We start from the raw sequence: 21240 nt of genomic DNA on the forward strand, positions 1-21240 counted from the left end.
TCATTTTCCTCCATCTTAGATGGAAGGAAAAGAGCCAATCAGGGAAATGGAAGTGACCCTTCCCACAGGAAGTGGTCACTGTAGTGGGTGTAGCCACCGAAAGGTAAGTGTTCCATTGGACACTACCAGGTTTCCCCTAAAACGCCCACTAAATTCAGTATTTAGTGGGCATCCCTAGACCAGGGAAACAGATCTGAAGGACAAAGAAGACCAGCACAAAGAAGATCCAAGGCACGAGAACTGTGGACCTGCTGCACCAAGAAACGCAGCCAAACTCTGCCTACTGCAACCAGAACCAGACAATAGCCGCTGCTGGACAACTGGACTGACCTCACAAACCCCAGAGGATCTCAAGGCTTCGCTAGTCATGCAAGAACTCCCTCCAGAGTGGAGGTGCCACTCTGCAACAAAGAAGAATCCAAGAAGCCAGTGAGGATCACATCACTGACTGGCAGCCAACTCAGGAACAGGAAGTTGCAGCCAGACCAGACGACACACCAACAACCATGAGGACAAACACTGCAAGTGTGCCAAATTTGGTGGCACTGCGCCCCCAAGTGGCCAAATTGTACCAGTACCCTGGATACTGGTCAGCTGACATCAGACATCAGGAAAACCAGCTTACCCAGAGCTGAAAAAGCACCAAGAGGAAGCTCTAATCGAGGGACTTCAGGAACACCCCGGACCTCCCACCAGAGTGCCCCCGTTGTCCTGTAAGCAACCCTTAAAGAGACCTACCTCCAAATCCAGAGGGCATCTTTGCGCACAGCCTCTGGCTCACCGATGCGCTCTGCACCCGGCCGCCCTGTTCCTGGCAATGAAGAACCAGCTGTGCCCCAAGGGTCCCTCACCCCTTGAGACCTCGACACTCCAAAAAGGACCCCCAGGAACCACCTGTAAACTTGCCAGTGGTACCCCATACTAGCCCTGCACCAGCTCCAAGAGACTTTCCAACACTGCTCCTGCTGGAACCGGGAGCCGCCCGAACTTCTCCAGCTGGCACAGTGTGTCCACAGATGACTTCGACCAACCTGCAAAAGTGGTACTTAGTAAAGCAACTGTGTGATTTTATATCATTTTTTTTTTTTTAAAGGTGTCTTCCTATTGATTCCTATGATGCATAATTACGCAGAGAAAGACTGCATTTATTAAAACCTCAAAAATCCATATCTTCAAAAGTACTTAACCAAATTTGATAATTTTGGTCTTAAAATGTATATAAAAATCGGAAGTATTTTTATAAATTGGTCTCGAGTTATTCCTTTGAATGTGTGAGAAGCATGATTGATACTGTGAGTGCAACAAATGCTTTGCACTTCTCCAAGATTGGCCTAACTGCTCGACCAAGCTACCATATAAATTAGAGCATTAGATGATCTAGTTTTTACCTCTATAAACCAACGTGTGGTTGCCTGGAGCCAGTGCTTAATTTGTGCTTGGTGTTTCTAGTGCGGGGCACCAGCACTTCTTTTTGAGGGCCAGCACTTATGTTTCTGCCCCAAGTATTTACTGCCAGCAAAAGACACATATGGGAAAGATGGAGGAAGAGAAAAACGAAAAGGCGTCACAATTGGAGAAAGCAGAAAGCTGCAGGAGTGAGCAGAAGGGGCAGGGCGTGGCGTTCAATGGACTGAAGAGGCCCGCGATGACTCCAGGATTACACTGCCTCAGTATTCCATGTTTGCACATTTAATTGCAGCAGCCGCAAGTTTAAGAGGAGGGCTTTGGGCACCAGCACATTTTTATTTACAAATTATCACTGCCTGAACCCCCTGCACAGTGTGCCTAGTTTTGCACACCACATAGAAGGCCAGCCTCCTACCGAGGGTCCTAAATTAAATATTTTCAATATAGGATTTGGCATAGCTGAGGGAAGTACATTGTCCTAGTTGGAGACTGGTGATGTTTTTCTGCACATTAAATGTACGTACAGCTGTGGATTTAAAATTTGATTTCAAAGTGAAGTACAGACATAGACATTTTTCATATTTGTGCTCACACGCTGATGTATTTTGAATAAAAGGAAGCTTTTTATTTACTGTATTTGGCAATGTTCTCTGCAAGAGTAAATGCTGTTTTTAACTGTGAAGCCGGTTAATTGAGTACCTTTGGATGTTCAGATGTTTTTTTTTTTTTGTTAGAGTAGGACATGTATTGGGTACAAGGCCCTACAATTTTAGAGTGGTGTATCTGTGAATATGGCTTCATAGAATAGGTTTGCTTTTCAAAGATAAGTGAGACAAGATTTATGGAATCAGTTTTAGTATTATCTTGATGTGTTTCAGGTACATGTCATTTCCCAGTTTATGATTACTATTTAAGAAGACAGGGATAAGATCAACTTATCAAGTATGATACACCTGAATGTGCAAGTGGGGTACAGAGATGAAAAACCCTCATTGAGATCATAGTATTTGGAAAGGTGTGTTGTTTTAACCATACAGTAGTTTAGATATGTTCAATATTTGAAATGGCATGTAAATAAATGTCAATAATTAAATAATGTTAAATTAAATTATTGGCTATTGCGTAAACAACAAACTGCGCAATGGAAGTTTCTGAAAATGGGTGTGGATTTTTCTGAGATAGGAATAAGGTTCCCGTCAGACTTGGCATTCTTGACGTCTTCTCCCCTAACTTCTTGCCTCTGTTTCCCAGGTTGTGGATGTGTGCTGGACTCTGTCTTTGCTGTTTTTGTCACCCTGGGCACTTTACCACTGCTATCCAGTGCTAAAGTGCAAGTGCTCCTATGTAAAATGTATGTGTAAATTGGCTTTCCATGATTGGCATTTTTGATTTACTAATAAGTCCCTAGTAAAGTGCACTGAGAGGTGCCTGGGGCCTATAAATTAAATGCTACTAGTGGGTCTGCAGCACTGGTTGTGCTACCCACATTAGTAGCCCTCTAAACATGGCTCAGACCTGCCACTGCAGTGTCTGTGTATGCAGTTTTAAACAGCCAATTCGACTTGTCAAGTGTACCCACTAGCTAGGCCTAGACCATCCCTTTTTATACATGTAAGGCACCCCTAAGGTAGGCCCTAGGTAGCCCCATGGGCAGGGTGCAGTGTATGTTAAAGGTGGGACATGTACTTATGTGTTTTACATGTCCTAACAGTGAAATACTACCAAATTAATTTTTCACTGTTGCAAGGCCTATCTCTCTCATAGGTTAACATGGAGGCTGCCTTTAAATATTATTAAAGTGCAGATTTCCTTAGGGAGCAGATAGAAATATGGAGTTTATGGTCTCTGAGCTCACAATTTAAAAATAAATCTTTCATTGAAGTTGGTTTTTAGATTGTGTGTTTGAAAATGCCACTTTTTGAAAGTAGGCATTTTCTTGCTTAAACCATTCTGTGACTCTGCCTGTTTGTGGATTCCCTGTCTGGGTCAGTTTGACAGTTGGGTTGTGTGCACCTCTCTCCAGAGTCTAGACAGTGACACAAAGGGAGCTGGGGTGCCTGCCCTCACACAATGCAGGCTCCAACTCCCTGGTGTGTGTCTGGGGCTTGGCCTGGGCAAGGACGGTTCTCACAAACAAGAGAGACTTTCCTTTGAAGAAGGCCTACTTCAAAGAGAGAAAGGGGTATACGAAGAGCCCCCAAAACCCCTGAAAAGTAGATCACTTCTGGAATCAAGCAGAATCTCTGCCAAGGAGAAGAGCTGACGAGAAGTGCTGCCCCTGCCTGTGACTGTGCTTTATGGAACTATCCTGCAGTAACTGCTTCTGCCTGTGAAAGGGGACAAAGACTGGACTTTGTTGTCTATTCCTACTTGAGAAGAATCTTCAAGGGCTTGAACTGAGCTTGCTCCCTGTTCTGAAGTCTCGCGGCCATCAATGACTACCCCTACCATCATCTGGACTTTCTGCTGAGACTGCCCTGACAAGTGGTGCCCTATTCAGTCCCTTGGCCCTTGAAAGGAGAAGCTGGTGAAAATCCAAGCAAACTGACTCCGGACCGACATCGCTGTCGAACCCTGTGACACAGCCTGCAACCGACTCCGTGGTCCTCGCTGGAGTGAGACGACCCTTGCAGGCCCAACCCTGCTGCAGCCCCACCGAAGTCCACGGCTCCGTGGAAGTCACTGCACCACGTCATGACCAACGCTGCCCAAAGGGCGCAGATTCAACGCTACGCGTTGACGCCACCTCACCTCCACAGCAAGGGTCAGACGCCTCTTTGTGACGCCTCCAATCCTTCGCCCCCCAACACCAGAACGGACGCCGCCTCGGATCCAGCGACGCCACGATCCCCCAACTCCGCGCACCGACTTGTTCTCACAGTTTACTAAGGTACTGTACCTGGGGGTCTGCATGACTCCGCACCGGCGCCATTCACGTCAGATTGTTGGGAATGACTCCATCACAACGCCATGCTATCACCTCACCGAAGCATTTTATGTTTCTAAGCACTATTTTTGAGTTTAGTCTTTACAAATTCATGACCTGATGTGTATGCTGGATGTTTTGGTCTTGTTTTGTTTAGATAAATATTGGCTATTTTTCTAAACCTGTGTTGAGTCATTTTGTGGTGTTTTTACTGCATTATTGTGTGTGTTGGTACAAATACTTTACACCTGGTCTCTGAAGTTAAACCTACCTGCTCTTGCCATGCTACCAAGGGGGTGAGCAGGGGTTAACGGAGTGTGATTCTCTTTTACCCTAACTAGAGTGAGGGTCCTTGCTTGGACAGGGGGTAACCTGACTGCCAACCAAAGACACAATTTCTAACAGTTCCCTACCCCAAAATGGGCTGAATCCAAGTATAAATGGATGAAATATTCTTATAGAAGGATCATAGCCCTTTAAGGAGCCAAGGTAAGAATACTTGTAAAACATTTCTGATAAAAAATAAAGAAGCACACTGTTTAAAATATTTTAGGCTGGGTATGTTCAGTGCAATGGGAGGATAGGAACAATACGACAGGTGAAATAGTATGTGGGCTAATATTTAATATCTAAGTTATAGCTACAAATATTTAGCTTGAAAGGATGGCAGGCTTACAATATCGTAATACGCAAGACTGAGTGAGACTCTTAGAATGGTTAATTGGGCAAAATGGATTTAATACCCGACCAAAAGGAATTAGTGGAATTATGAAGTAATCAGAGCTAGAGGGATATAACAGAAATATGCTCACTAATGCCACACTGTGGAACAGTGAGTTTTACGGCTGTTATATTTAATATTGATGCTGTGTGTTATAAGTATATTAATGAATGTGATAATTTTATATTTTTAGCAGTTGTAAGAAAATATTGGGAGGTCAGAAAACTAAAAAATAATAAAGAAATTATTAGACGTTTGCTTTTATGCTGTGTCCTGAAGAAGGTAAGGTCCATCAAAAGAACCAAGAAACACTGCATCAACGATTTGTAGAGATCCATCTCTGCTTTTTATATTATACAGTGTACTGATGAGAAACAACTTACAAATTATGTAATAACAAGCATTTCCAATTCAACAGGTCTGGCGTTTTCTCAAGTTAGAGCTATTCGCGTTTTAAACTCCTAACCAGACTTTTCTTGCCACATAAACTGAAAAGTTAAACAGTTTCACATAAGCAAGCCCACAGGCCACCATGAATCGTGACGGAGACACACAAAAGGAAACAGAAGTTCGCTTGCAGTGAAACATAGCGGCTAAAGTGCAATTATCCATGTAACCGTCAAAAGTGCAATTAGCCTTGTAACATGGTCAATGTAATGCAAAGCACTTGACTACTGCCCAGCGAGATCGCGCTGCCTGTGAAATAAAGAGAAAAAGTAGTCCAGAAACCATACAGAAAACATAGATCCTAGTACGTTTTCTAAACACTGAAAAAAGGCATGACGTATGCATGCCTTTCACTAATGAAATGAAGCGAATTGTAAAAGGAAATCCCACAAACCAACCAAACAGATGGGTGTGGTTAAAAGCCCATAGAGGGATTACACCAGGGACAGAGCACTTTGCCCTCAACACTAAAAAATAGGGAATCGGAATATGGCTTATTTTGTGTGAAAAATTCAGCAAGTTACCGATTTATTAAAGGATTAATTTTTAATCGAAAAAAGATTTACGCTTTCTGCAATGTGTGGGTTTAGTGTTTTTTTGAGACTGTAATTTTGTCTCATCAATAATATCTATGAATTTGATATGAAATTCATGTGCAAGTGAATGATTTTAAACTGCAGTTCACAGATTTTAGTAATCAATTGTATACTCCCACAAGTATGCAAATATAGCAAACAGCCCAAGAGAAGATTTATCTTGGTTTTAATGTTATTACTACGGCGATTCAATTTTTTGTTCATAGGACTCAAATATCTACCAGCTCCTTTGTAATTATTCATTACTAAAAGTTCTCTGAATGCTTTCCTAATAAGATCTTTTAAACATTATTTTTCAGTTAAAAAAACGTGGAAAACATTTTAATTCTGAGTTTTTAAACTTAAAAAGACTGGGCGCAATGCCAACTTCTATAAACCCATATTAGTTACGCTTTTTCAGTGTACTTGTCACAACCGATCAGAGAGGAACACAATTTAAACCTACTGTGTAGCTGGACGTTAATGTTCCTTCAAGTCCACAGAATAAATATTCAAGGATGAAACAAAAATCTCACCTTTTTAGAAGAGCCAGGAACCGTGGGTATATCTTCAGTTTGTGGGCAAGTGCTTTCTGTCACAAAAGCAATCTTTCTTTCTCCAAGAGTGTTATCAGGGTAAACAAGCGGTGTTCGAACGAACAATTTCCACTTGTCAAAGTCATCAAAAGACTGAAGGGAAAAATAACAAATTGAGAAGTGAGGACATAACATATAAAGAAGGACAGTCTTATCAAATTTTACTTTCTGTATTCTTGGCATGAAGTGTGTCATCTATGAAAGGCCAGAACAGATATCTCACTAGGTAGCAGACCATTCAGGATACTAAAACTTCAGCAACACATTTGACTTTTATTGAGAAGGGCTAAACCTTTTTACTCAAGTATGAAGTTCCAATTTCACAATTACTTATGCTCATATTTAGGCTTCAATAACTTGTTTAAGTATATTACCTGTGAAAATAGCATGTCCTTTCCTGCTATGAGATGGTGAACAAATGCTGAGTTACATTTTTACATATTTCTATTATATTAAAAATGCTGGAAATTTATTAAAGGCTGGTGCCCTACCTGACGGTGGATTCTGACTTGGGTGTGGAGTGCTGAGTGCTTCATTTGGCTCATGCCCTAGGACAAACTACAAGTACAAAATACACAAAAGTGCATTTTTTCCAGTTTCCATATTGGGGGAATGTTAAATTTCCCCCTTAAATTGTATGGGATTAGCGTTAGAAGAGATTAAACCTCTTGACTACTTGTTGATACAGTTAAACTAGAGGCAGCCCACTCCATCAGGGTTGACAGCCACTGACTGAGGACGGCCTGTTTTTTTGTCTGAGCCGTCTCCAACAGTGGCTGTCACTCAGTTTAGAAGGGGTCTGTCTTTGGTTTATCTGCAAGGCTAAGACTTGCCTGTTTACTCAGAAAATATCATTTCAGGTGTAGGAAGCTGGCTCAGTATAAATTATACCAAAGTAAAGTATAGTGTACACAGAGTCCAGTGGATCCCCAGAGGCTTTACAACGGCTAGAGTAGATGATACTAATGCTCTCTTTTGTGGTAGTGTGGTCGAGCAGTTACACTTATCAGAGGGTAGTGCTAAGCATTTGTTGTCACACAGTAAAGAAATGAGGCACATTCTCCATGACTAACTCCAGGCCAATTGTTTTATGAATCAAAAATATACTTTATTACTTTAATTCTAGAATCAAAAGGATCTTTGTTGCAGGAAAGTATAGTTTCAAGAATGTATCCCTTTCAAGTAACAAATGCACAGGAGGCAGGAGCCTTTGAGGCTCACCGCCAAGTGTTGCAGTTTCTGCAGTGGGGAGGTGTGAAGCGCCTCCACCCAGAGCAGGCTTTGTCCCTGACCCCAGAGAACACAAAGGCTCTCATCTCCATGGGGTCAGAAACTTGACTGTTAGTTGTAGACTGGTACAGACCAGTCAGCCTCACACTAGAGGGTTGGATGAAATACAAGGGGGTTGGAGGAATCTATAAAATGCCCTTCGTGTGCATTTTTCAATAAATCCAACACTGGCACCAGTGTGGGTTTATTGAGCTGAGAAGTTTGATACCAAACGTCCCAGTCTTAGGTGAAGCCATCATGGAGTTGTGGAGTTCGTAATGAAAAACTCCCAGCCCATGTACTCTATATGGCCACACTGCACTTACAATGCCGAAGGATGGACAAACACTGTAGGGGAATATTGCTCATGCAGCTCTGCCCTCACCTGTGATATAGAGCACCCGGCCTTAGGGTTGTAAGGCCTGCCAGAGGGGTGACTTACCTATGCCTCAGGCAGTGTTTTGGGGGCAATGCACCCAGAGAGGGATGCCATAGCAACTTTATTTTTATCTCCCCACCAACACACACAACCTGCAATGACAGTGTGCAGGTGTTTGGTGAGGGGTCCCTTAGGGTGGCACAATACATGCTGCAGCACTTAGAGACCCTCCCTGGCCACAGGGCCCTTGGTACCACTGGTACCTTCTACAAGGGACTTAACTGGGTGCTAATTGTGAAATCAATGGTACAGGGTAGGGAAGGAACACAGGTGCTGGGGCCTGGTTAGCAGGATCCCAGCGCACACACATTCAGGTTAGCATCAGAAAACCATGCCAAAAGGGGCACTGTCCTACAGCAGGTTGATGATAAAACCAGTCAACACTGATAACTGCAAAGATTGGAGCATCAATAGAAGTACACATGAAAGTGCAATGTGATCAATCTTCCTTTTAGTGAAAAAATACAGTCAATCAGACAGCACACAGACAACACAAAGGCTGCGTCTTCTCTTGTGCCCATCAATTTCTGTAGAGTCCCACAGTGGTCAGCCTTCAAAGTCCTGCCTCTTGCAGGTATCGTCAAAATACTCAACACCCTCACAGCTGCTCTTATGAAGATTGTGTCTTAACCTTGTCCTTCTCTGAGCTCTCTCGGGGGATGCTCATTCACCCTTAGTCACCACTGTCAAAGCGTCCCTAACTCAAGGCATCCTCCCAGAAGCCCTCAAGGTAATCCAGATTATCCCACTCTTCAAGAAATTTATACTAGACCATGATGATCCTGCCAACTACCAGCCCACCACTCACCTACTATTCATCTCCAAGATTATCAAAAAAGCAATCTATATTCAACTCAAAGATAATGTTAATACTAACCTTTTACTGCACAACTACCAGCCTGGCTTTAGGTCACACTGCGGCATGGCGACCGCTACCTCACACATCGTAGATGATGCCCTCCTAACCACACATGAAGATGAGCTCTACCTCCTGATACTGCTAGACGCATCAGCTGCCTCTGACACAGCAGATAATTCCACCCACATATGCATCATGGGGTCTCGAGTAGCAATCACTGGTTCTCCTCCTACCTTTCCAACTGACTCCAGTTTGTTCACATTAGCACTACAAGGTCCCAAAAGATCTCCATTACCAGAAGAGTCTCCCAGGGTTCTATAACGTCTTGTCATCTTTGACCTATACGTGAAACATCTTGGTACTATTCTCACAAACATCAGATTCACCAATATGTTGATGACACACAACTCTACTTGAAAGTCTCTTCTGCATCAGACATTTAATGCCTCAAACAATGCCAGCACATCATCTAGGTCTGGATGTCCCTCGCCTACCAGAAGCTCAACTCTACCAAGAAAGAATTCCTTTTATTTGCTAAGAACAAGGAACAAGAACAAAGATAGAATGTGCATCAGCTATCGCACGATTAACAGCAGGACATGTAGGTCATGTGGATGACTTGTTGGACATTGTGACAGAAAGCCCCTGATATTTAGGATTAGTCATGAGCAAAGCACTGCTTAATTTGTGCTCGTTGTTTCCGGTGAGGAGCACCAGTGCTTATTTTTGAGGGCCGGCGCTTATTATTTTGCCTCAAGCATAAGACACATATGGGAAAGACTGAGAAAGAGCAAAACGAAACGAAAAAGCATCACAATGGTAGAAAGCAGAAAGCTGCAAGAGTGAGCTGAATGGGCAGGGAGTGGCTTTAAATGGATTGAAAAGGCCCGAGATGGCTTCAGGATTACGCTGTGTTCGCACATTTTATTGCAGAAGCGGAATGTATAAGAGGAGAGCTTTGGGCACAGAACTGCTCTCAGTTTACCTTTATCACTGACAAAGCTCCAGTGACCGATCTAAAACACAGTGGGTGATACAAATTTACTGGAAATTCTGGTGTACCTAGACCATAGCATCATCTCTGGGAGAAGACTATCAAAAATATGCCAAAAAAACACTACTAAAGGTTCTGCAACTGTTTGAGGCAGCAAGGGCTCAAGCTGTTTCGTGATAAATGCAAGTTCTGCCACTTCAGCATCAAATTATCCAGCCACGTGGTCTTGGATCATGAAATAGAAGTGTGCACAGCATAAGATGGGGCGCCCAGCAGAACCTGGCTGGAAGAACTACTCAGAAACAACACATTCGGCACCTGTTTATTTCATTCCTGTGAAAGCTTATAGAACTGATGAAGGGATAATCATTAATCTAGAAAAACAAACAGAAAACTGTTCTACTCCCACAATCATACCACAAGGTACAGGCCGCTTTTGAATCCAGGTGTACAACTGACTCCAAAGCAGGCCTTACAACCCTCATGAACAAGGAGGCAACAGAACCATCCCTGCCATGTGAATATCAATGCCACCTTCAAACGTTTGTGAGCTGTGTGATTTTAAGAAGGCAAAGCTGCAAGGCATGCTGCCTAAGCTAGTCAAAATCGGACCAGAGCAAAGAAAACTATGCAGTGCAAAATCATGGAACTGTCGCTAGAGGAATGCCTCATAGTGGAAGACCAGATCTAGTAGTTGGCAAATTGAAGCAGGGTCACACCAAGCCACAATCCAAGAGATAATATGAGCCATGCAACACATTTTGTCCACCAGCACTACGAGCAAAAATATCACTCCCTGTAGTGTGTAACAACAAAAAAACATGTTTAAGAACTATATACATAACCGATTGTTTATCGCCTGAAGAAAATCCATGTGTACTTCTCAAAACTGCCAACCATGAAATGTACTCAGAAAACATACACTGAAGGATGGAGCCTATTGGCCCACTTGCAGATTGACAGATGCTGCTATTAATACACAGCAGCAGTAGATGTGCAATTAAACCAAAGTGGCTACAGTGTAGCATGCCACAAACACGTATAAAAACAGCACCAATACAAAAGGTAAAAAATGATCATGCTAGGTTCTCAGTGGGCTGCCACCACAGCTGAAGATGGTAAGAACTGCAGAGGCAGAAAACATACTTTTATTACACTACACAATACCTTTGTTGATGGTGACTAGAAAGTTGGGACAGGCATGACAAAAAAGGCAGAGCACTGCACTACTGGATGATAACAAACATACTTGGGCTTTATGACTTACTGTTCCACCTGAGGATTCCTAAGATTTGCTGAACAGAAGCACTAGCTTGCACTGTATGAAGTCCTAAGGCCTAAGGCTCACTTACGGCGACAAATGCAAAGAGAACAGATGATGGTCAAGACTGATTTGCATATGGCTGGGTCCAAACTGGGGTGGCATGGTGAGCAAAAGAACTGAGGGATTAAACCCAGATCTGTGACTGGATGGTGGATGTTTGATTGGTTCTGCATCATTTGTGTTGGTTTGCTTTTGTCGCCTTAAGTGCGCCAGGTATGCCCAAACGTGGGTCTCCCCATGCCACTGGATTCAACCTAGCCGGGCTGATGAAGGGTGATACCCTGAAACCGGTCCCAGGATGCTTGTTACCGGTCCAGGGAGGACTTGGCCCAGCAGTTCGGGCTGGAATGTTCCCATGGGGAACAGGGTCAAGACTGATTTGCATATGGCTGAGTCCAAACTGGGGTGGCATGGTGAGCAAAAGAATTGAGGGATTAACCCCAGATCTGTGACTGGGGGGTGGATGTTTGATTGGTTCCGCATTCCGTCCATCATTTGTGTTTGTTTACTAGTTGGCCCGCAGCACTCATTGTGCCACCCACTTAAGTAACCTTTTAAACATGTCTCAGGCCTGCCATGTCAGTCTGTGTACGCAGTTTTTAACTGCCATTTCAACCTGGCAAAATAAACCTTGCGACAGTCCTAAACAATATATCACCCATAGGGTACGCCCGTGAAACAACCTATTGGGCTAGGTGCGTTGTATTAAAAACGCTGGACTTATACTTTTAAGTTTTACATGTCCTCGTAATGAAAAACTCTCAAATTCGACTACCTCTCCCATAGGATCATGGGTGTGAAATTTCTACTTGTCCATACGGACAGGTTGCTTCTTAACCCCTTGGCGGCCACAAACTTAATGGTCACATTGTTGGCTGCGGCGCCGAGGCACCAATGACGTAACCATTACGTCCTGCAACCGGCTCATGGGGGGAGCGCTGCTCCCCCCCATGAGCAGGGATGGAAGGGATCGCTTCCTCTTCCACCCCCACACCCCAAGCCCCCCAGTGACATCTGATGACATCAGCACACAATCGCGCACTGACCTCATCAGAGGTCGCCCCATCACGCTGGCAGCTGAGCTTCCAGCGCAACCGAAAGAGAAATGCTTCCGATCCTGGGGCTGGGGGTGGCACAGAGACATGAAAGGAAAGGCCTATCCTTTCCTTTCATGTCTATTTGAGCATTTCTGCAGCCTGATGAAGTGACCGGCTACAGAAATGCCCACTAGACACCAGGGATTTTGTGAAATTGGCATAAGGGGAGCGATCCCATGAGCAAGGGTCGCTCCCCAGGGGTGGGGGCACTGGGCGGCATTTTCTATTTGGCCATTTCTGCCTATTAAGGAAAAGTCAAGACACTGACAGGCAGTTGCAAAATATATTGACAAAAACAGAAACAGTCTTCCTCCCATGCATCAGAAAGATTACCATCAGATACATCACTTTCCTCTGGCAACCTCAAATTAATACCAGATATTCCAATATCACCCGAAGGTACAGGTTCCTTGTAGTCCTCTGTACACATATGATCATATTTATGATGAAAGGTTAGGACCCTTACTGACTGATAATCCTTAAAATCCCATATACATTTTCTCTGTTTCTTCACAGTAATCTCTTCAAATTTTGAGAGTTTTTTTTATCCAGATTGCCCTTCACTTCATCAAAGGCACTCTGTGAAACTAATGTGAGAATCAACTTAGTGGTTTTATCAATCTCTTCCAAGAATTTCTCTCGGTCCTTGGAGGCTTTGCCCTTGAAAGGAATGAAATTCAATTAATGCCAGTACGTTTGTTGAGGAGAAATCTAAAGTCCAGCCGCCATCTTGGGAGTATCGGCAGCCTATTTTAATTAGGCCACTCTGCCCTCAGAGGGGGCAGAAGCCACTAGACACCAGGGATATATATATATATTTTTTTTTTCATAAACAATGGGGGGGAGAAGCCACTAGGTAGCAGGGATTTTTTTACATCTATTTCACGCAAGGGGAGAGACCCCTTAGGCAATGGCCACTCCCCTGGGGGGCAAATTTATTTTAGGCCATTTCTGCCTCCCTTGGGGGCAGATCTGCCCATTTCTATGTGCAGATCTGCCTCCAGGGGGGCAGAAACCACTTAGGCACCAGGGATTGGTGTGTGTGTGTTTTGTTTGTATGGGCAGCCCCTTGGGCAAGGGCCGCTCCCCATGGGGACCCATTACTGTTGCCCATAGCCCACCAGGGAAGATTATTATTATTTTTTTTTTCAGAAAAAGAGGGTGGGGGTATGGCCATACCCCCACCCCAAATAAATGGGGACAAAATTGTTCTGCCCAGCTTTGGGAAGATGGGGCAATTACCCCCGACTCACTCCCGGGTTGGGGGGGGGGGCAAAGCATACTAAATGCCAGGGAATTAAAGTAGTGGTTCTCAACATGTGGTCAGGGGACACCTGGGGGTCTGCGAAACTTACAAGTTTGTTTCTCAGCTTCTCTTCTTAAAATCTCTCACCAAACTAATATCTTCTAATCTCTTGGTAGACTAAAAAATGTTGGAAATTTACTCCTGAAAAGGCCAGAAGTAAAATCTTTTTCCAGGGTGGGATAAATGTAGTTATAGGGAAAGTGAACCTGCACATGCTCAGTTGATTTTTCGCAGGAGCAAATATAAACATGCATATGTGATCAAGTGAAAATTAAATTCCTACTTTTTCTAGGAGTATTGGTCAGCCAACTTCAGCAATTGGCTAACTTTACTGAGACAGCATTCTGCTCTTTCACAAGGAGCACACCATAAACAATGCAGTTCCCTTTGGTACTATGGCAATGTGTGCTTTTTGAGAAGTAATAAATATTTCTGATTTTAGCCTATGTTTTTGTTAATTGGTGAATGCCTGGAAGCTCCCAACAATAAAGTTTTACAAAAGCCATGTCAAAATAACACATGCACTGAAAAGACCAAAAGGCTAGCAATCAATCGCAGGCCTTTGGCATTGACAAGGCTTATTTATTTTCAGGTTTCCCATATTAACGTTGAAATTGGTTTTACACTCAATCACCATGATTAATTGTTTTTTAAGAAATACTGGCATGCAGGAAACACATATTACTAAATGACGTTTAAACTAATTAGTACTTAACAACACACCATAATTTAGCAAAACATTTTTATTTTTTAATATATTATGTGTACACTTTATTTTGAAAGCAATCATCAGTCTTGGTTTTGTGCTTCTACAAATATTTGCATCTAATCAGAGAGCATTATACCTATTTAAAAATGGTTAAACTTTGGACAGAAATTTTAATAATGGAACCACTGTCAATATTCCAGGCGACCTTGTACGATTTCCTCTGAGTGCTAATGCTAATAATAAAGGCTCTGCATAAATGAACCATTAATGGAAGTTTAATTATTATGCACATATGGATACAAATTTTACGTTCAGTACAGACCATTCTCTTTCACAGATCCATAATTTGGTACTCACTATTGGCAGCTAAATGGTTTATGCTGCAGATGTCTGTCTTCTTGTCCAAAGGACATAGTAAGCATAAAAACGTGTTACCCTTGACCCCAAGCAATGAACATGAAAACTTGTTGCCCAAACAATATGTCCTGGGTGTTGGATAAAAAGGAATTCTACACCAATGGACCATGAAAACATAAATACAGACATTTGCAGGCTACATAGGTGGAGCCTTAAAGAAGTTTAACAAAACATAAATAAGGTTTTCTTACCCATAACGCTGATTTGACCTTCAGTGGGGGAGCGTGGACCTAATTTTACTGATTTTTTTCTGTTTAGGAGCTTTATATAAAATTAACGTGCCACTGAATGACCAGCTTATAACGCTTTCAGATACACCAATCATGCACATGTTTTACTGCGAGAAAGAATGTCAACTTTCCTGCTGCCAAAAAACACTACAGTCAAATAACGGATCTGTGAGGGACATAATGAAAAAAGAATTGTTGAAAGGAAATGGATGACATGATGGGGATAAACTGGCACTTTCTGGTCAACAGCACTCCCATAACAACAATGACATGTTTCAAAGCTAACAATGCTGGGAGCAAGCAGCACTGGGCAAGCACAGACCAGTGCATGGATACCTCATCATGTATACTGCATGGATACCTCATCATCGAAGCACTGCAATGTTATGTCAAACAGGTTTAGCTCAAACTCACTAAGTTTCACTGCAAACAGTTAGAATGCAGATGGGGATAAAGCCAGGGCGCACTGACAAGGGCGGACTTAGAGAAATCTAATCTACCCTGTGGTGAGTTAGCTTTTATGAATGCACACTATTTTCAGGACCGACTGGACTGTCTGGCCAGAGAGCTGAAGTTAAAGTACATGTCTTCTGTTCATTCCAAAAGTGAATTAGTAATAAAGAGGTCTTAAAATCATATTTTATCTTGTCACATTTGCTGTGCGTTCAGACATGGAGGACAAATGTCAACTTATTTCTTCTAATAAAGTGCAGCATATTTTATACTGGAGATTGGTGTTTACTGTTCTTTCTGTGACTGCAAAGTTCGACGGTTTTGTAAAATGAAATTTCCGACAACCATGCTAGGCAGACTACATTTAAATAGCTTGTAAATGAACTGTAGAAATATTTCAAAATATATTTCAGTTGACTTTTTTTGTAATTCTGAGGTGAGATGGAAACAAAGATTTTAATAGGATCGAAACAAATAAAAAAACACTTTACTTGGCAACGTGCAAATGATATTCGCAGAAACCCAATTTTCACACATTCTCGTTTGTGCGCTCTATAGCTTCATCAGTAAAACTGCATGTCAGTGGGAAGGTTTGTGGCCATTTCAAGGGGAAAAAAAGTCTGTCTGTAAATGACAGTGCTCTATCACACCATACTTTAATCATATATTTATTAAAAGTGATAGTTTTTAAAACACCATGAGAACCATGCTTGCCCCGCCCTAATGACAATGCTATTCGTGAACTGAGAGGCAAGTCAGGGGGTATGTGAGCAACAGCTTAGACTATTAAATCAAATTAAAGTTTTTTTTTTTTTAGAGCAGAGATGCTAAACTAACATATTTGAAGATGCTCTCATATGCGATAATGAAAAAAAGTGATGGTAAAATAAAACGTTTGCCTAGGATCAAACAATTTGAGACACATTTATGGGTCAAGTAGATTATTCAAGTCACTACAACTGCAGGTCTGGTAGCAATTTCTGATTTTCGAGCCCTGGAAAAACTACAGCTCAACCCTCAGACGATACCACCAACAAATCAAATCTACCAACACTCCACCCACGTAGAGCACATTGAAAGCAGCACCAGTAGCACCAGGGAAATCTTCTCCATCATGAAATATTTCACCTCTCCAGCAGCAAGCTCCACCAGCATCATTCCCTCACAAGACCTCTGAATCAATCTGTCTCTCTTTTCAGCAGCAAAATCCCCAGCATCTATGACAACTTCGAGCCCCAAATGGATTCCTACACCCTCGCAGCTGCCCTACACCTTACTTCCAATGCCCAGAGGATCACCATCACCATTCATGAAACAGCAGTGACCATACACACTGTACACTCAGGAGTACCATCGAAACCCCTCCCCTCATCAGGTATACACTGAAGGATTGGACCCAATCAGCTCACCCCTCACCTCAATCCTGAATGACTCAATCAACACAACCACCTTCCTTGATGCCAGGAAACACACTATAGTTTTCCTTCTCCTAAAGAAATCCTCAGTGTACCCTAATACACTAGACAACTACCAAGCCCATCTCCCTGCTACCCCTCCTAGAGAAAGCCATGAAGAAGATTATGAACATACATCTCCGCTGGATATACTTTTTCATCACAGGCTGCACCCAATCGGTCAGCCCGATTCATTGCACCTCACCAGCCACCACACTAATCAGTGGAGCTCCACAAGGATCCTCATTAAGTTGCAAGTTGTTTAACGCCTATACGGCCACACTCACCAGCATCATTCACATCCACTGAGTCAAAGTTATATCCTGTGCTAATTTTCTCCTTCTCAGACAAAACACTGAACTCCCAAACCAACTTCTCCGTCTATATGCCCGAAATGATTCCAGATGAATGAAAAACAATTTCCACAAGCTCAACACAGACAAGACAGAGGTAATCATCTTCAGTAAAGATACTTTGCTATGGGACTCCACCAGGTGGCCTGCTGATCTCAGACCCACAACCAAGTCAACCACCCTTGCAAAGAAACGCAGAATAATAGTCAACAACCAGCTTGATAAGACAGCCAAGTGAACACAGTCTCCACCTCGTGTTTCTACACATTAAAGATGTTCAAGATGATGTTCAATTGACTTCAACAGCCACAGAACTGTCACCCAGGAGATCATTCTCAACAAGTTGGACTATGGCATAGTCTATGTAGGAATCAACGAGCAACTAACCAGAAATCTCCAGATGATACAGAGCTCAGTTGCCAGGCTAACACTCCGACCTCCCCTTCATCCCACTTCTCTTTGCATCTCAAAGACCTCGACTGGCTCCCCATCCACAAATGGGCTCTTCAAACGCCTAAGGCACACATAAAGCATTGCACAACATCAGCCCCACCTAGCTCAACAAATGCATTAATTTGCACATTCATACCCGACACCTCCACTCAGCCAGACTCCTACATGCATACATCCCATGCATGTGCAGTACCAGATCAGGCAGCTGAGCCTTCTCCTACCTCGCTCTCAAAGGCTGGAACAACCTACCCCTGCACATCAGAGCCACCTTATCGGTTCTTGAATTTCACAAGAAATTGAAAACATGGCTGTTCACTTACTTTCGGCCCTGGCTCAGCTCATGCCATTCCTGCTTTTCTTTGCCAGACTACCCCGATGGGCACACTCTTCACTCTACAAATACCCTTTATCACAACATTTAAAAATCACTGTATTGCCATTAGCAGGTCCTCTCAAAGCTGTATGGTTCGGATTCACTGTGTTTTCAAGGATTCTTCCACTGACTGGATTCTGTTTCCCGTTTGTTTAAGTAGGCAATGGTGCACTAAAAACAGTAATCAGCCCTGAAAAATATATTTATACTAGATAGAGACATATCGATGTGGGCTGGGTGTACCAAATTATATATGTGCCAGAAGGAAAATGTGTGTTCACTCAGGGCTGTTTGCCCAAGTGGAAAGCTGATGGTAGCTCTGTACATCCACCACTCAAAGCAACCCTGTGGTTTTCCTCCTGCTGGGGCTTTTTCCTGTGTTTCATATGGTCAGTCCAGCTCGGTGAATAAAGTCATCGGCTGTACTTTAGTGGTTAACATTTAGAGTATATGTTTGGCTGCAATGGCGAGTGTTGCCGGGTGTATGTAGTATGAGATTTTACTAATTTGGGTATATGCCATCTAAAGGACGCTTATGTGCAATGCCCTGCTGGAGGTATGTGTGTGAACAAATCAAGACTGGCATTGTGCCAGATACCAGAGTATCCCTTAAAGTAAGACTAGCTACAAAGTGTTTTATTTCAATAGAAAATGTGATGCAGCGATTTTTCACCATACAGCTTGAAAACACTAAGGACCTCATTACGAGTTTGATGGAAGGGATTACCCCATCACAAACATGACGGATATCCCATTCCCCGTATTACAAGTTCCATTATATCCTATGGAACTTGTAATACGGCAGACAGGATATCCGTCACTTTGTGATGGAGTAATTCCCACCGCAAAACTCGTAATGAGGCCCTAACTGCTTAATTTGAGCCAGTGGTTTCCGGTGCGGGACACCGGCACTTATTTTTGAGGGCTGGCTCTTATTTTTCTGCCTCAAGCATTTTCTGCGAGCACATGACATATCGGAAAGAAGGAGCAAAGAAGGATAGAAAAGTGTCACAAAGGGAGAAAGCAGAAAGCTGCAAGAGTGACCTGAAGGGGCAGGGAGGGATGTATGATGGAACAACGCATGTGTACATCACGCATGCCTTTACAGCGCAGTCTCTACAACAACCGCATCTTTACCACTCATGCCTTTACCACGTATGAAATTCGTTGTAAAAGCATGTTTTGTAAAGGAACATGTGTGGTAAATTCTCCTCTGTCCTCCGCTACTCCCGACACCATACTCCACCCACCCAAGCCCTAAACCCTACCCTGTATTAGAAACTACCTCACCCTGTCCGAAAAACAAACCCCGACCTCCAGTCCAAACCCTGAAACCTACCCTGAAAACTACCCCAACCTCCGCCCTACACTGTAAAACCTACCTGTCCTAAAAACTACCCCAACCCCCGCTCTGAAACCTAAAACCTGCCCCGCCCTGTCCTAAATACTACCATGACCTAAACCCTAAAACTTACCCTGTCCTAACAATTGACCCACCCTGTCCTAAAACCGACCCCACCCTGTCCTAAACACTACCCGACCCCTCGCCGTACACCCTAAAACCTACTCTTCTCTAAAAACTACCCTGACCCCTCCACCCCCACCCTAAACCCTACCCTGAAACCTATCCAGCCCTGTCCTAAAAAACTACCCCAACCCCCCACCATAATCCCTAAAACCTACCCTGTCCTAAAAATTAAACCACCCTGTCCTCCAAACTACCTCGACCCCGCCTTGAACCCTAAAACCTACCATTCCCTGTCCTAAAAACTACCCCAACCCCCGCCTTCACCCTAAACCCTAAAAGCTACCCTGCCCTAAAAACGACCCTGATCCCTCCCCTAAACCCTACCCTGTCCTAAAACCCACCCCAACCTGTCCTAAAAACTACTCCAACCCCCGCCCTAAACCTTAACACCTACCCTGTCCTAAAAACTACCCCACTCTAAACCCTAAAACCTACCCTGTCTCAGAAACTACCCACCCTATCCTAAAGACTACCCTGCCCCCCACACCAAACCCTACCCTGCCATGTATTAACAACTACCCCGCCCCACCCTAAACCATAAAAGCTACCCTGTCCTGTCCTAACACCTACCCAGCCTAGTCCTAAAAACTACCCCAACCCCCGCCCTAAATCATAAAACCTACCCTGTCCTAAAAACGACCAATCCGTGTTTTAAAAACTACCCCAACCCCCAGCTCTGAAACCTAAAACCTACCCCACCCTGTACTAAAAAACGACCCTGATACCCCACTCTAAAAGCAACCCTCCCATCCTAAAACCTACCCCGACCTCCTGCCCACAACCCTAAAAGTTACCCTGTCCTAACATCTACCCTGCTGTGTCCTAAAAACTACCCCAAATCCCCACCCAAAACCCTACCCTGTCCTAAAACATACACCGAGCCCCGCTTAACCTTAAAACCTACCCTGCTCTAAAACTACCCCTCCCCCGCCCTAAACCCTAAAAGCTACCCTGTCCTAAAACTTACCCCGCCATGTATTAAAAACTACCCCGGCCCCAACCATAAACCTTAAAACCTACCCTGTCCTAAAAACTACCCCACCCTGTCCTAAAGACTACCCTGATCCCACACCCTAAACCTTACCCTGCCTGGTCTTTAAAACTACCCTGCCCCCCCCCACCATAAACCTTAAAACCTAACCTGTCCTAAAAACGACCCCACCCTGTCCTAAAGACTACCCTGATACCCATGCCCTAAACCCTACCCTGCCCTAAGAACTACCCCGACTCCACCCTAAATCCGAAAAGCTAACCCACCATGTCCTAAAACATACCCCGCCCTAAAAACTACCCCAACGCCCACCCTTAAC

The 21240-nt window shown here is 43.6% G+C and overlaps 1 protein-coding gene across 3 annotated transcripts in view; it reads right to left on the bottom strand.

The window, feature by feature from the left end:
- Positions 1 to 21240, bottom strand: part of HLCS (holocarboxylase synthetase) — a 678650-nt gene that overhangs the window by 655077 nt on the left and 2333 nt on the right. For all 3 annotated transcript variants that reach the window (XM_069202536.1, XM_069202535.1, XM_069202537.1), the window contains exon 2: positions 6613 to 6765. Coding sequence is in view for 1 of the 3 variants with exons in the window: in XM_069202535.1 (XP_069058636.1) it covers positions 6613 to 6765 (153 nt within the window). In the remaining 2 variants the exon portion in view is untranslated. The remainder of the gene's footprint in view (positions 1 to 6612; positions 6766 to 21240) is intronic.

Source organism: Pleurodeles waltl, chromosome 8 (genome assembly GCF_031143425.1).
Source record: "Pleurodeles waltl isolate 20211129_DDA chromosome 8, aPleWal1.hap1.20221129, whole genome shotgun sequence".
NCBI classification, from domain to species: domain Eukaryota; kingdom Metazoa; phylum Chordata; class Amphibia; order Caudata; family Salamandridae; genus Pleurodeles; species Pleurodeles waltl.